A 13,152-nucleotide genomic window follows, 5' to 3' on the forward strand; every position below is an offset into this window, starting at 1 on the left:
TCTCTTTGCTCATCCATAAGAAGCAACTTGTCATCCATTAGTTAAAGTTTTATCTTGAGATTGCAGCAATTTAGTCACATCTCAGGCCCCACTTCTAATTCTAGTTCTCTTGCTATTTCCACCACATTTGTAGCTACTTCCTCTTGAACCCCTCAAAGTCATTTATGAGAGTTGGAGTCAACTTCTTCCAAACTTTTATTTATGTTAATATTTCAACCTCGTCCCATGATTCACAAACGTTCTCAATGGCATCTAGAATGGGATTTCTTTCCAGAGGCTTTCGATTCCCTTTGCTCAGATCCATCAAAGGAATCACTATCTAGAGCAGTCATCTTCTTAAGAAATGTCTTTCTTAAATAAGAAGACTTGAAAATCAAAATTATTCCTTGATCCATGGGCTGCAGAATGGATGAGTATTAGCAGGCATGAAAACAACATTAATTTCATTGTACATCTCCTCCTGAGCTCTTGGGTCGACGAGCAGTAATATTTTGAAAGGAAATCTTTTTTTTTTTTTTTTCTTAGTACTAGGTCTCAACAGTGAGCTTAAAATAGTCAGTTAATCATGTTGTAAACAGATATGCTGTCATCCAGGCTTTGTTGTGCTATTTATAGAGCACAGGAAGAGTAGATTTAGCTTAATTCTTAAAGGTCCTAGGATTTTTCAGAATGATAAATGAGCATTGGCTTCAACTTAAGGTCAGCAGCTGCATTAGCCCCTAACAAGTGAGTCAGCCTGTCCTTTGAAATTTTGAGGCCAGGCATTGATTGACCTCTCCTCTCTGGCTAGGGAAGTCCTAGATGAAAATTCCAACAGAAGGCTGATTTGACTACATTGAATATCTTGTTTAGTGTAGCCACCTTCATTAATTCTCTTAGCTAGATCTGGATAACTTGCTGCAGCTTCTACATCGGCACTTGCTGCTTCACCTTGCACTTTCCTTAAATCAATCTCTGCTAGCTTCAACCCTTTCTTCTGTAGCTTCCTCACCTCCCAGCCTTCATAGAATTGAAGAGAGTTAGGGCCTTGCTCTCTGAATTAGGCTTTGGCTTAAGGGAACATTGTGGCTGGTTTGATCTTCTATCCAGACCACTAAAACTTTCTCCATATCAGCAAAGAGGCTGTTTCATCTTCTTATCGTTCACTGTAGTAGCACTTTTAGTTTCCTTCAAGAACATTCCCTTTGCATTCATGACTTGGCTAACTGGTATAAGAAGCCTAGCTTTCAGCCCGTCTTGGCTTTTGACATGCCTTCCTCACTAAGCTTAATCACTGATAGCTTATGTTATAAGATGAGAGACGTGAGACTCTTCCTTTCACTTGGACACTTAGGGCCACTGTAAGATTATTAATTGCCCTAATTTCAATATCGTTGTGCCTCAGAGAGTAGGGAGGCCTGAAGAGAGGGAGAGAGATGGGTGAACAGCTGGTTGCTGAACAGTCAGAATACACACATTTATCGATTAAACTTGCCAGCTTTTATGGATGCAGTTTGTGATGCCCCAAAACAATTATGATAGTAACATTAAGATCACTGATTGCAGATCACCACAACAAATATAATAATGAGAATTTTAAAATATTGTGAGAATTACCAAAGTGCGACACAGAAACACGAAGTGAGCAAATGATGTTGGAAAATTGGCACCTACAGACTCACTCGAGGCAGGGTTGCCACAAACCCTCAACTTGTGAAAAACACAGTATCTGCGAAGCACAATAAAATGATGCCCATATCAATCACTTAGGCTTGGCTGGGGGACAAGAAAAATGACTCTAGCAACTCAAATTCACAAGATGCTGTGTTTCCTAAGTCTTTCCCGTACTTTATCTCTTTGGCGATATCCCCATTTGCAGGGATTTTTATTTCAATGCCGTAGATGGAGCAAAGTGTCAGAGAGGTGAGGTGACTAGCGCATGGTAGACCTGGGACTAGAATCCAGACCTTCTGGCTTCTCCCCTCATGAGAAGTTCAGAGGCCAAACCCCAGCTGTGGAATTTCCAGGGGTGCCACCCAGCAGTGCTCCCCATGACCCTGATTTCCCTGGTATGGTGGCCTGACCCTGAATGCATGCCAGACACTGGGGGAGCTTTAAAATCACTGATGCTCCTGTGGGCACCACCCCAAGCTAACTCAGGGTCTCCTGGAGAGAGGACACAGCTCCCCAGGGGATTGCAGTGTGACGTCAGGCTGGGAAACGCTGGGGTGGTGGGAAACCTTGGGCTTGGTCTCAGACGCCTGGTTTCATCCCTTGCCTGCCCAGGTCCACTCGGAGCTGTACTGAGGCTTACAGGAGCTGGCTGCTGTGAACATGCTTGGGAAAGTCTTGTTGCTGAAAGAGTGTTTGGTGTCATTCTGATGGCTGCCACCACTAGCCCTGACCCCGAAGTTCCAGACACTCCTTCCCTAGCCCCTCCCTCTGTAAACCTTTGGTATTTTTCTGGTGCGAAATGAACAATATCCCCACCCCCACCCCCAAACTACCCAAACATATATAAAGTTAACAAGGGGCCCGTACTCTGGCTCTCCCTTACTAGAGGGGAAAAAGTTGAATTTCAGAAGAGAGGCAGACCTGATGCACAGAAATCCCTTTATACTGTTAATTATTTCTCTCTTTGGAGATGTTTCCAGCCAGAGCCTTCTGAGAATGATGAAGAAATGACAAGTGGAGAAATTAGTCACCTCTAAACAGATGCCCTGAAGGTTTTTGAATCTGAGTGGTGCCATCTTCTTGTGCAGAGCAAGAAGGCAGGAAGAGAGTGTAGTGATATGATTTGAGACACTCTTAAAGGCACCCCTAAAAAATGTCTCTCTTATACACAAACCTGCTGTGCGTTTTGAAATTCCACCGTTAGAGATTCATTTGTTTGGGTCTTTCAGAGTTCCCAGTTGAACTACAAAAAATTCTGAAAGGGGTTACACCTTATGCCTTGATCTCTTAAAACACTATGAGATCCTTTTCATGGTTTACAGCACCCTTTGAGTAAGGCTGTGAGGAATGGCGCCGCAAGAGGCAGCCTGGAGAACGGCCACAAGAGCAGGGGGCTAAGATGGGAAAGTGGGCAGGCTCCTAATCACAAGAAGCGCCTACATGTATCCAGTACCAAACGGTACTTTCCAATACGTGATCTCATTCAGTCTACACCACACTATATGCGATATGCAGAAAGGAATCTGTTCCCACTTTACAGGTGAGAAAACGGAGACCGAAAGCAGTGAAGTGATTTGCCCATGGTAGGAGGACTAGTAAATGGTGAAGCTGGAGTGCAAATTCAAGTTCTAGGGGTGCTAGCTGCCTCCCTGTTTTCTCTCTCTATATATATATTTTAAATATATCTTTATTGATTTCAGAGAGAGGAAAGGAGAGGGAGAGAGAGATAGAAACATCAATGATGAGAGAGTCATTGATCAAGCCCGCAACCCAGGCATGTGCCCTGACCAGGAATCGAACCCCGATGGCCTGGATCCTAGGTCGACACTCAACCGCTGAGCCCCGCCCGGCCGGGCTGTTTTCTCTATATTACCGGAAGTGTGTTATGCCCAGCTTTTCAAAAAAACTACATTTCCCAACTTCCTTGCAGACAGGTGTGGCTGATAAGATGAAGTTACTGGGTAGAGCTTTGAGAATCCCCTTCCCTCTCCCCTCTTGCGCTTTAGATTTCCTTATGTGTAGAAAGGAGATGTGATAGCTAGAGCTCCAGCTGCCACTTTGCACTGTGAGGTGACCTTAAAGACAGGAACTGAGCTGAGGATGGCAGAGCAGAAAGACGGGTGGGTCCCCTGGTGGTACCACATGCTGCCCAGAAAACTAGACCTGAACTCTCTGCCGCTGGACTTCCCTCACATGAGAGACAGATGCCCTGTGAGGGTTAAGTCACAATAGGTTTTCATGACTCTGGGCTCGTTTTCTCTGTGATGCCTCTAACAACATGGTTCTTCACAGTGGCTCACCTGGTGGGACACAGAACCCCGAAATCCTCATCTTGGCCATATTTTCTGCTAGCTGGCTCTCAGGGGCTATTTCTGAGTGGGACCCAAGATTCTCGCTGGCACTCCTGCTCCTATTTGTGCTAAGGTTGCTGGAACTTAAAAATGTGAGGGCAACCACTAAAGCCAAAAGAGAAACCCCATCAGACTCCCAGTGGCTTACCCCATCCTTCCCCAAAAGAGAAATTACAGTTGGTGCCCTCGGCCCAAGTGTTAGTCTTAACAAAAAGCCCGTGGGGTGCCAATGAGTTGTGCTCCCAGCGTGGTATCTGAACCTGGGAGACCACATCCCTCCTCTGTTTTGCAGAACCTTGGGAAACCAACTCAGTTCATTTGAGACTTAGTTTTACCAACTATAAAATGGGCATACTGTAATATTTGTCCTGTCCATCCCCACTTGTGGATGTCAGGTTTCAATAATCAAACAGTATGAAAAAAAAAAAATTTAGAAAAATAAAATCCAAGGCAGGCTGTTTTTTATTTTCATTCCAACGAGGGAACAGCTGCCAGGGGAGTTTCCTTACCACCCCCCAACTCCACCCCAATTTCCTCCTTTTACCTGTTTCTCCCTCTGCCCGTGGAGGCTCAGTTTGCCCTTTCAGTAAGAGTTGGGATGTCTGGAGAAGCAGCTGAGCAAAGAATCTTCCCGAATAGGTGGCAGGTCCTGGGCCAGGCATGCCCCCTCCCTTAAGGAACACCTGTCCCTATCAGTTTCTCCCCATATGCACAAGATCCCAGGTTCGTCAGTAAATGTCCCTCCACCCCATGGTAGAAATGCATGTATTTTCATGGGGAGGGGGCAGGTCTCCACTGAAATGTTGGCTGATAAGATCCTGATGGGGTGGGAACTGGCAGAATCTGCCCTCCTATCCTTTCCCTAGATGGGAGACAGAGCAACAGTAAAAGATGCTTCCCCACCAGCCCTGCAAACCTCAGTGGGCTAGTTCAGCCTCCCCAGGCGGGGCATGTCTGAGAATCATGGAAGAACATGGCATGGACAGGGGGCCTGCAGGTAGAGCAGGGGGCACGGGATGGCTGCAGGTTTCTCCTCTCATGATCCCTCACTCCCCGGACTCGGAGAGGATGGGAGCGTAATAAGACGGCGAAGGCAAGGCCGCGCCCTGGCAATTCCACACGGCGCTCTGGAAGCGTGCTTGCTGCTCCCCGGCCCTCCTGGGGACCGTTCCAACATCACGTCTGGTGACAGATGTTCCTGATGACTCTTGGAGACAAGTGTTTGTGAATGTCACTTTGGCTGATAATGACATGCCGGGCACTTAATTTTCCATGTCACACCAGGGAGGAGGCCGAGCTGGGATGGGCTGCCGCTTTTCCTGGGCGGGTGGGGGGGAACCTCTTCTTCCTAACTCCGTTCTTGCCACCCTTCCTCTGCCCCTGAGCGGCCCCTCCTCCCTCTGACACTGTCCCTATTAATGCTGATCACCTCCTGCAAGGGCAGGTTCCGGGGCTGAGTGAAAGGAGAGTCCGTCCTCCCCGGTCACATAGGAAACAGGCCCCACCTGTGGATTGTCTGTGTCCAGCGTGTCCTAGGGCTGCCTGCGGGGCTCAGCTGTGTGTACTCAGGGACGGCAAATGCCTTGGGAAGTCAGCAGGAACCCTTAGGTCATTAGGGAGCTAATTATCTGGTAAAAGAGCAAGACACTATTTCATAGCCAAATTCAAATCTGGAGTTGTCCATGATTTGGGATTAGCCAGGCCGCTGCTCCCTTCCTGGCATGTAGAATAGAGCCTGCTGTTTTCAGACGCTGCTCACAGCGCCCCAGGCTTCTGTGGACCTTGGCGTGGGTCAATGGTGGCCTGTAAATGACTTGTGTCCAGGCCTGGTTGGACAATATGGACATTGCCAAAGTCCCTGCCTGTGACCTCAGGCCCTGGGACTCAAAACCTGATGAGACAGGGCCCTTAGCCCTGAGAGGCCCCTAACCCTGAGACAGGGCCTCTAACCCTTTCATGGCCCCAACTTGGCACATGGCACATGGACTTAGCAACCATGGTGACCATACTGTCTTAATCCTGGGATTATAAAAGCCTTAAACAGAATCATATGCCACCAGGGCTGGACTCATTTAAGTCACACGTTAGAGTCAGGCTGCCCACTCGGTGGCCCGGGCACTGAGCCTGCTGGGTTTTGCCTGAACCCTTCCGGCGCGGGCAGCCCACGGCTTGGTGGCAGCTCTTACTTTTTCTGCTGTTGGGCAGCCCTGACCCTCAGCTCCATCCTGTTCAGGTCACCAAATGTCGAGCTGATAGCGACTGTGGACCAGGACTTCCTAGGAGCTGCCGAGTCCAGAGACGAGTCCACACGAACAACACATGCTGGAGAGGCAGGAAGACGCCAAAGCAGTCATCCCGCAGCCAGAGCTACGGGAGAGGGGTGGGAAGCTGTTGCTGCTAGAGCTTTTTCTTGTATTGGGCCGATGCCTAGTCTCGTGTGTGTGTGTGTATGTGTGTGTGTTTTCTCCTCTCCTACTCATGTAAGTTCTTTGAATAAGTTAAGGGCACTATGACTTCTTTTCTAAGTCCTGTCGTCTCCAAGGTAACCTTTGCCCATCACACATAAGCTCCCAGAGTCCCATTCTCATCACTGGATCACTGGATGCACTGCAGTTGGTAAAGATGACTCCCGAGACTGTGTCATCTGAATTAAACATATTACAGCTCTGTCTGATCAGCTCGAATGATTCAGTGATCAGAACTGTAACCTCCCACTCGTGATCTGAGCACTTCACTTCGGTTAACATGACGGAAAAACGTAGGTGTCTTTCAGCAGCTCCATCACTTTGTGGCCATAATGTCTTTGAGATCAACTAAAACTGTGAGCCTATCCACACAAAGTCCCAGTGAAGCCAGGTTTTCCCCACCACGAACCCAGGCAGTGGAGTCCTGGAACCAAGGAATACAGGCTTTCTGTGCTGTGATCCATGTCAGTAAGGAAACACGTTGAGCAGCATGGGGATGGAGGTAGACGCTGAGGCCCAAGGCACGGGCCTTCTTGCACGTCCACGTCAGCTTATTAATCAAGGTGGTTATGTAGCCAGTTGTAATAAGTTCACTTCACCAGTTTCCATTTCTCCATCTGGTTCCAAACACAGTGTGAGTTTTGCCAGGTGTCCCATACATTTGTGATGTGCTGTTTATGGCCATGGGTCCCAGCCCATGGAAACTCCTTGGACATTTTCCAAGTGTACTTATCACCGGAGGGATGTCACTGAGGCGTGTCGCCCCCCCTGAAGGACTAGGCGGCGGAGTAAAAGGTCGAGAACTACCGGCCACAGCTGCCCCTGAAGACAGCTTGATAACTGGGCAGGATTTGCTCCCTGCAAGCCCACGTGGGATCCTGGCACTCAGCATTCCTTCCCAGGGGCTTACACATCTGTTGAAAATTCTTCTCAAATTTGGAATGCCCGCGCCCAGCTTGGTAGCCTATGGTTTTCTGGGTCTCTTCTTTGAAAAGTAGAACATCAGCCCATTTCCCATCTCAGGCAGTTCCCTTTCTGTCCATGCTGTTTCAGGACCACTCCCACGGGCTTGGGACCCTCAGCTCGTGTTCCTTTAATCCTGGACATGACCCTTGGGACCTGGGGACCAGCCCAGAAGTGTGATGCATCTCTGCCGGGCTTCAGTTCCCTCTCCACAGCATTGGTCTTGTCCTTCCCAGGTTGCCTGGATTCAAATTCTGTCTCTGCTCCTTACTCCCGTGTAACACCTCGGGCAAGTTCCTTATATGAAATGTGGAATAAGCGCAGGTCTGGCGTCCTGGGGTTTTGAGAAAACTAAATGGGTTAGTATGTAGAAGCCCTTGTAAGTGCCGGTGCAAGTAAGCTCTCCACACAGATCCTCCAGTAACAACGTCATTTCATCATAACTCCGATGGATGCTGGAGGAACGGGTGCGTATCCATCAGCCTAAGGCGAAATCGGTTTGGGTAGATGTCTTGTTGCCATAAGTTGCAGGACCTACGCGTGAGGTTAAGTGAGGACCGACTGTATTGTTGCCGTAGCTCTCACTGGGGAGCGTGGAGGCAAACTGCAAGTTGCTCGGCTTTGCCCGCCAGCTCTGTCCAGCCTCCTGCACCCTCCTTCCGAGCAGCAGAGCTCTGTCACTGCTCTTGCCCTGAACGTGGATTTAAGGCCCTTGCTGGCCGCCTTCAGCTCCCTCTGTATGGTGAGCGCTCCTCCTTAATATTCATCTTTGCATGCAAGCCTTTCTTTCCTTCTTTCGCGCACTTTCCTGTCCACGCCTGAGCCCATCAGAGAGCCACGGGGCAGCTGCTGGCGTCTCTTCTTTCTGATGGGGACAGTTCCTTTCTAAAGGCCCAGTTTCTTTCTTGGAGTCCCCTATGACTCTGTAGCCAGATTCGTGGTCGGGGCAGCACCGCGGTGGCGGCCGAGTCTAGGTGCTGAAGCTGGAAGGCCTGGGCTCCGGGCAGTCCTGCCTCTCCCTGGCTGGGACGCCCCGGAGAGTGGTTTAATTGTCCGGCCCCTATACTTCTCGGTGCGTCCAGGAGAATTAAATGAGATATTGCCTGTAGAGCTGCACGTCACACACACACACACGAGCGGGCGATATTGTTGGCTAGTGTTTGCTGTTGCTATTTGGCTACATAGGCACCTTGACCTTCTGCTCTGAGGTTTTGGAAATCTGTCTTCTCAGTTCTCTGTAGCTAGCTTACCTCTTCCATTTCCTTCCCCAGGTTGGCAGACAGGTCACAGTCTTACTCTCACCGTTACCATCACTACTATTTCTACTGATAATAGTAATAATTTGTATTCCTAACCACGGGCTAAGTGCCCACACCGTTTGGAGAGCTTTCCGTGCTGTTATCTCTTCTGATCCTCATGATGCCCTAAGAGGAGCTCAGCATTTTTTTTTAATTCTAAGGTTTCTGATGCTTCCATTTTATTTATGTTTATAAACCTAGTGTCTTCAGGGTGATAGTCACCAAATAAAATCAGTTTGAATTCCCACGTCTGGTGACTTCAGGAGGGTAGCCTCAACCCCTCCAGTCACCCTCCCAGAGTTTCTGAGACCCTCAGCATGCCGCCTCCTTGATGCCTACATCACCCCCCGCCCCACGCGCACTTCAGTTCCCGTCATCCTGGGCCTGTGCAAGCCTCAGCGCTGGGAGCTTTTCACCATTTACACTTTTTATCAAAGTCAAGACCATATAATAAATTCACAAGTGGAGAAATAATACATATTTTTAAAAGGTCAATCTCACAAGTTATCAGAGAAATGCAAATTAAAACAAGTTCCATTTTTCACCTATAAAATTGGCAAAGATGCAAGTGATTAGGTATTCAATAGCTGGCAAAGGAGTGGCTACAGTGGGCACTGTCACCTTCCCCTGTGAGAGGGTAAATAAATATTCATATGCAACATATAAAGGTTATACTTCACTCGTTAAGCCAGTAATTCAGTTCCTAGGAAAATATGCTAAGGGAATCACTGAAGCTGCACAAATAAATTTGTGTACAAAGATAGTCATCGCAGCATTGCTTTTAATATTAAAAAATGGTAAACGACTTAAGTGACCAACAATAGAGGACTGGTTAACTAAATTATGGGACAGCCAAATGAAAAATATTTGAACACCGTGGGAACTAAACAAGCTATAACGCTGAGTGGAGGAATTAAGAAACAAAAGCACACGCTAGGATGATCATAAATACTGTTTTGAATTGAAATAAAAGGGAGAGGCCAAAGGCCTCTGGTTAATTTTGAGTGGTTATAGATAATTTTTATTTCCCTCTTTATCATTTCTCTCTATTTTCCAAATATGCTACAAACACTATTACTTTTATAATTAGAAAAATACACATGTGTATATTTAAGTCTAATTATATATCTATGTCTATATATCTTTCTACACGTGCATATATGCATATGTTTAAGTTCTAATGCTGCTTTCTCTCCATCTTGAGAAATGAAACTGCTCTCCAGATAAACCAACTAAAGGAAATCCCAGGTGAGCATGTGCAGGGAGAGGAAACCCATCCTTCCGTCCCACACTTTCCCATCCAGAGACTCATCAACTCCGGAGGCCGGAGCTGGAAGAAAGCTCAATGCTAGATCAAGGGTTCTTGACTTCTCTTGACCCACTTCAGCTGTAGGTGAAGCCTACAGGATTTCTTTCCAGAATAATTGCTTTACATGCATAAAAGGCAACACTCAGGATTTCAAAAGAAACTGTGCATTCTTTCAGCGACAAGATTCTAGGCCATGTCCCTCAGGTTTAACACAAACCAAAGCTACCTGAGAAGGGAACTCATATGGGGTCAGACCTCCGGGCCCTCTGGCCAGTATCCATCACTGTGTGAGCTCCTCCCTCCCTCTGAATGACTTAGGCAAATTCCAACGCAGCTTTTCAGTCTTAAACCTCCCTTCCTACCAGGCCTGGGAAATGGCATCTAGAGCCTCACAGCAAATTTACAAGGTCAACATCATTGTCTCCATTTCTAAGTGAGGAGATTGCTCCCCAGAGAGGTCAGTGCAGGTGGGCAGGAAGACCCCATGTCTAATATCCCGGGGGGCTCACGTGACCTGCTCTAGCCAAGCAAAGCTCATCCAGGACTTCAGTGCAACAAACTGGGAAAGAGACAAGCTTCTCCCTCCAGGGCTGCTTAGGAGAAAGAGGCTGCCTGGGGGTACAGCCAACCCAGAAGAAATGGAATTTAGGGAAGGAAAGAAACCCCAAAAATGCAGATGTCTGTGGGGCTTTTGATCTAGTTGAGCCCGAAGCAAGTCTCTGAGTTTTCAATTACACAAGCCAATACATTACTGCTTCCTTTTTTTTTTAAGCCAGTTTGTGTTGGGTTCAATTACCTGCAACCAAGTGTCCAGATTAAGTTATGTACGGATTACCCCCATTTTCCAGATGAGAAAAACTAAGGCAGCCCAGGAGAATTACCTAACTAGCAAGTGGCCAAGCCATGATCTGAACTCTACTCTTCCTGACCTCGAAGCCTTAATCGTGACTTCATCGGAGTCCAGTGAAGGCCAGATTCGCTCCTCTTTGGAGGAGTCAGGCCCTTTGGCCAGGAGGCCCACTCGCTGTTCTTGCATGTCCTCTAGCTGTGGCTCAAAACAGACGGTTCCGAGGCTCATAGCCATGTGACCACCTACCAGCCACACCCCGAGGGGGCCTGTTCTTCCTACATGCACATCTCCTCGGCTGCCCATGTGGGTTCCTTTCTTCTTAAACTTGTAGATCACGTTTCCTCTATCTTTCCTTACCTGCAGGATGGCGTGGTTTGCCCCAGGATCCGCGCAGGCACCTTTGGGGAGGTCTTGGGTGGGAACAGCTCGGCGCCCTCCCGTCGCCTCCCCCCCCAGCCAGGCCCCCCCCTTTCCCGGCCCTGGCTCACCTGTAAATCAGCACCTCATCGTCGGAGCAGTTGTACTGCAGCTGGTACATCTTCACCCGGGGCGCCGACTTGCTGACCGACCACTTGACCAGGGCCGAGGTGGTGGTCACATCAGACACAAGCACAGCCCGTTCCGGGGCGCTTTTGGGCGGCTCCCCGCCCTCGCTGCCTCCCCCTCCCCGGCTGGTCTTGCTGGAGCCGGTGATGTCCGAGAGGCGGGACTTGGGGGGCGCGGTGCGGCTGGTGCTGTTGCTGAGGTGGGGCAGCTGGACGATGGACACCTCCACGGTGGCCGTGGCCTCCCCGGCCGCGTTGGCCGCGATGCAGGTGAAGGCGCCGCTGTCCTGGGAGGTGGTGATGAAGATGTCCAGGGTGCCATTGTCGTACACGGCAGTCCTCGAGGAGTTCCCCACTAGGCGGTCATCCGGGGCCACCCAGTGGATGAGGGGGCCGGGGTCCCCAATGGCCTTGCACTTGAGCGTGGCCGCCTGGCCCTCCAGGACCAGCAGCCTGTGCGTGTGCTGGGTGATGAGCGGCGGCTCGCACACAAACTCCTCCTCGCGCACGTGCCAGAAGTAGCGGCCCTTGAGGCCCCCCGGGGACCCGCAGGTCTCCAGGTCATCCTCCCGCTCCAGCCTCCGCAGCCAGAGAAGCTCGCAGTTGCAGTGCAGCGGGTTCCCCCCAAAACTAAAGGACAAGAGCGGGGCGAAGGGCGTGGCGGCCAGAGCGGAGGCCTGGGCGCGGGCAAAGATGGGGTCCGGGGGCAGCTTCTGCAGCCGGTTGGAGGTGAGGTCCAGGCGAGCCAGTTTCTGCAGGTCGGCGAAGGTGCCCTCGGCGATGTGGTCCAGCAGGTTGTGGTCCAGGCTGAGCTGGTGCAGGTTGACCATGCGGCGCACGGAGCCCCAGGGCAGGCCGTGCAGGTTGTTGTAGGAGAGGTCCAGGTCCTCCAGCGTCAGCAGGAAGTCCTCGAAGGCCTCGTCGGCGATGCCGCCCAGCTGGTTGTTGTTCACGATGAGGTGCTGCAGGTTGACCAGGCCGCGCAGCGTGTCCTCCCCGAGGCTGGGCAGCCGGTTGCTGTCGAGGTGCAGGGAGCGGAGGCTCTCGAGGTCCAGGAAGGAGAAGGGCTGGATGTGGCTGATGGTGTTCCTGGACAGCGTCAGGTCCACCAGCCCCGTCATGTTGGCGAAGTCCTGGCGGCCGATGTGGATGATGAAGTTGCCGCCCAGGCGCAGCTCCACCGTCCTCCGGTCGATGTCAGGGGGCACGAAGAGCAGCCCCTTGGACGGGCACAGGGTCCCCAGCGACTCAGACAGGTTCTGGCAGACACAGTACTTGGGGCAGGCGTCAACCACGGCAAACGCCATGCCAAACGCCAGCAGGCCACCAAGCAGGGTCTCCATGGTCTGGTCACTCAGGCCGCAGCGCCTGGAAGGGAGGGACACAGGTCAGGGTCAGGGGGCGGCTTCCTAAGGCCCCCGGCTAGAGCTTCCTCTCTCGCCCTAACCGCTGCAACGGCATCTACTCATTGCAAAGTGTAATCTCTTCAACTCCCACCCTCCCAGCTCTACTTTTTCTTTTGTCCTTAGCTCCTGTCACCTTCTAAGGGACTATCGGGTGTCTTTGTTAGAAATGGTTATGGGGTGCTCCCTCTCCCCACTGGAATGTCAGCTCCACGAGGGCAGGTCCTCTTGTCTGTTCCAATCACTGCTATACCCCACGCATCTAGCACAGGGCCTGGGACACAGTAGGTGCTCAATATGCATTTGTTGGATGGA

The 13,152-nt window shown here is 50.2% G+C and overlaps 1 protein-coding gene across 1 annotated transcript in view; it reads right to left on the reverse strand.

Moving 5' to 3' along the window:
* Nucleotides 1-12,777, reverse strand: part of LRFN2 (leucine rich repeat and fibronectin type III domain containing 2) — a 38,779-nt gene extending 26,002 nt beyond the window's left edge. Inside the window, exon 1 of the mRNA XM_087817113.1 lies at nt 11,378-12,777. Within this exon, the coding sequence (XP_087673239.1) occupies nt 11,378-12,777 (1,400 nt within the window). The remainder of the gene's footprint in view (nt 1-11,377) is intronic.
* Between the last annotated feature and the right edge of the window lie 375 nt (nt 12,778-13,152).

Source organism: Miniopterus natalensis, chromosome 5 (assembly GCF_054644295.1).
Source record: "Miniopterus natalensis isolate mMinNat1 chromosome 5, mMinNat1.hap1, whole genome shotgun sequence".
Classification (NCBI taxonomy): Eukaryota; Metazoa; Chordata; class Mammalia; order Chiroptera; family Miniopteridae; genus Miniopterus; species Miniopterus natalensis.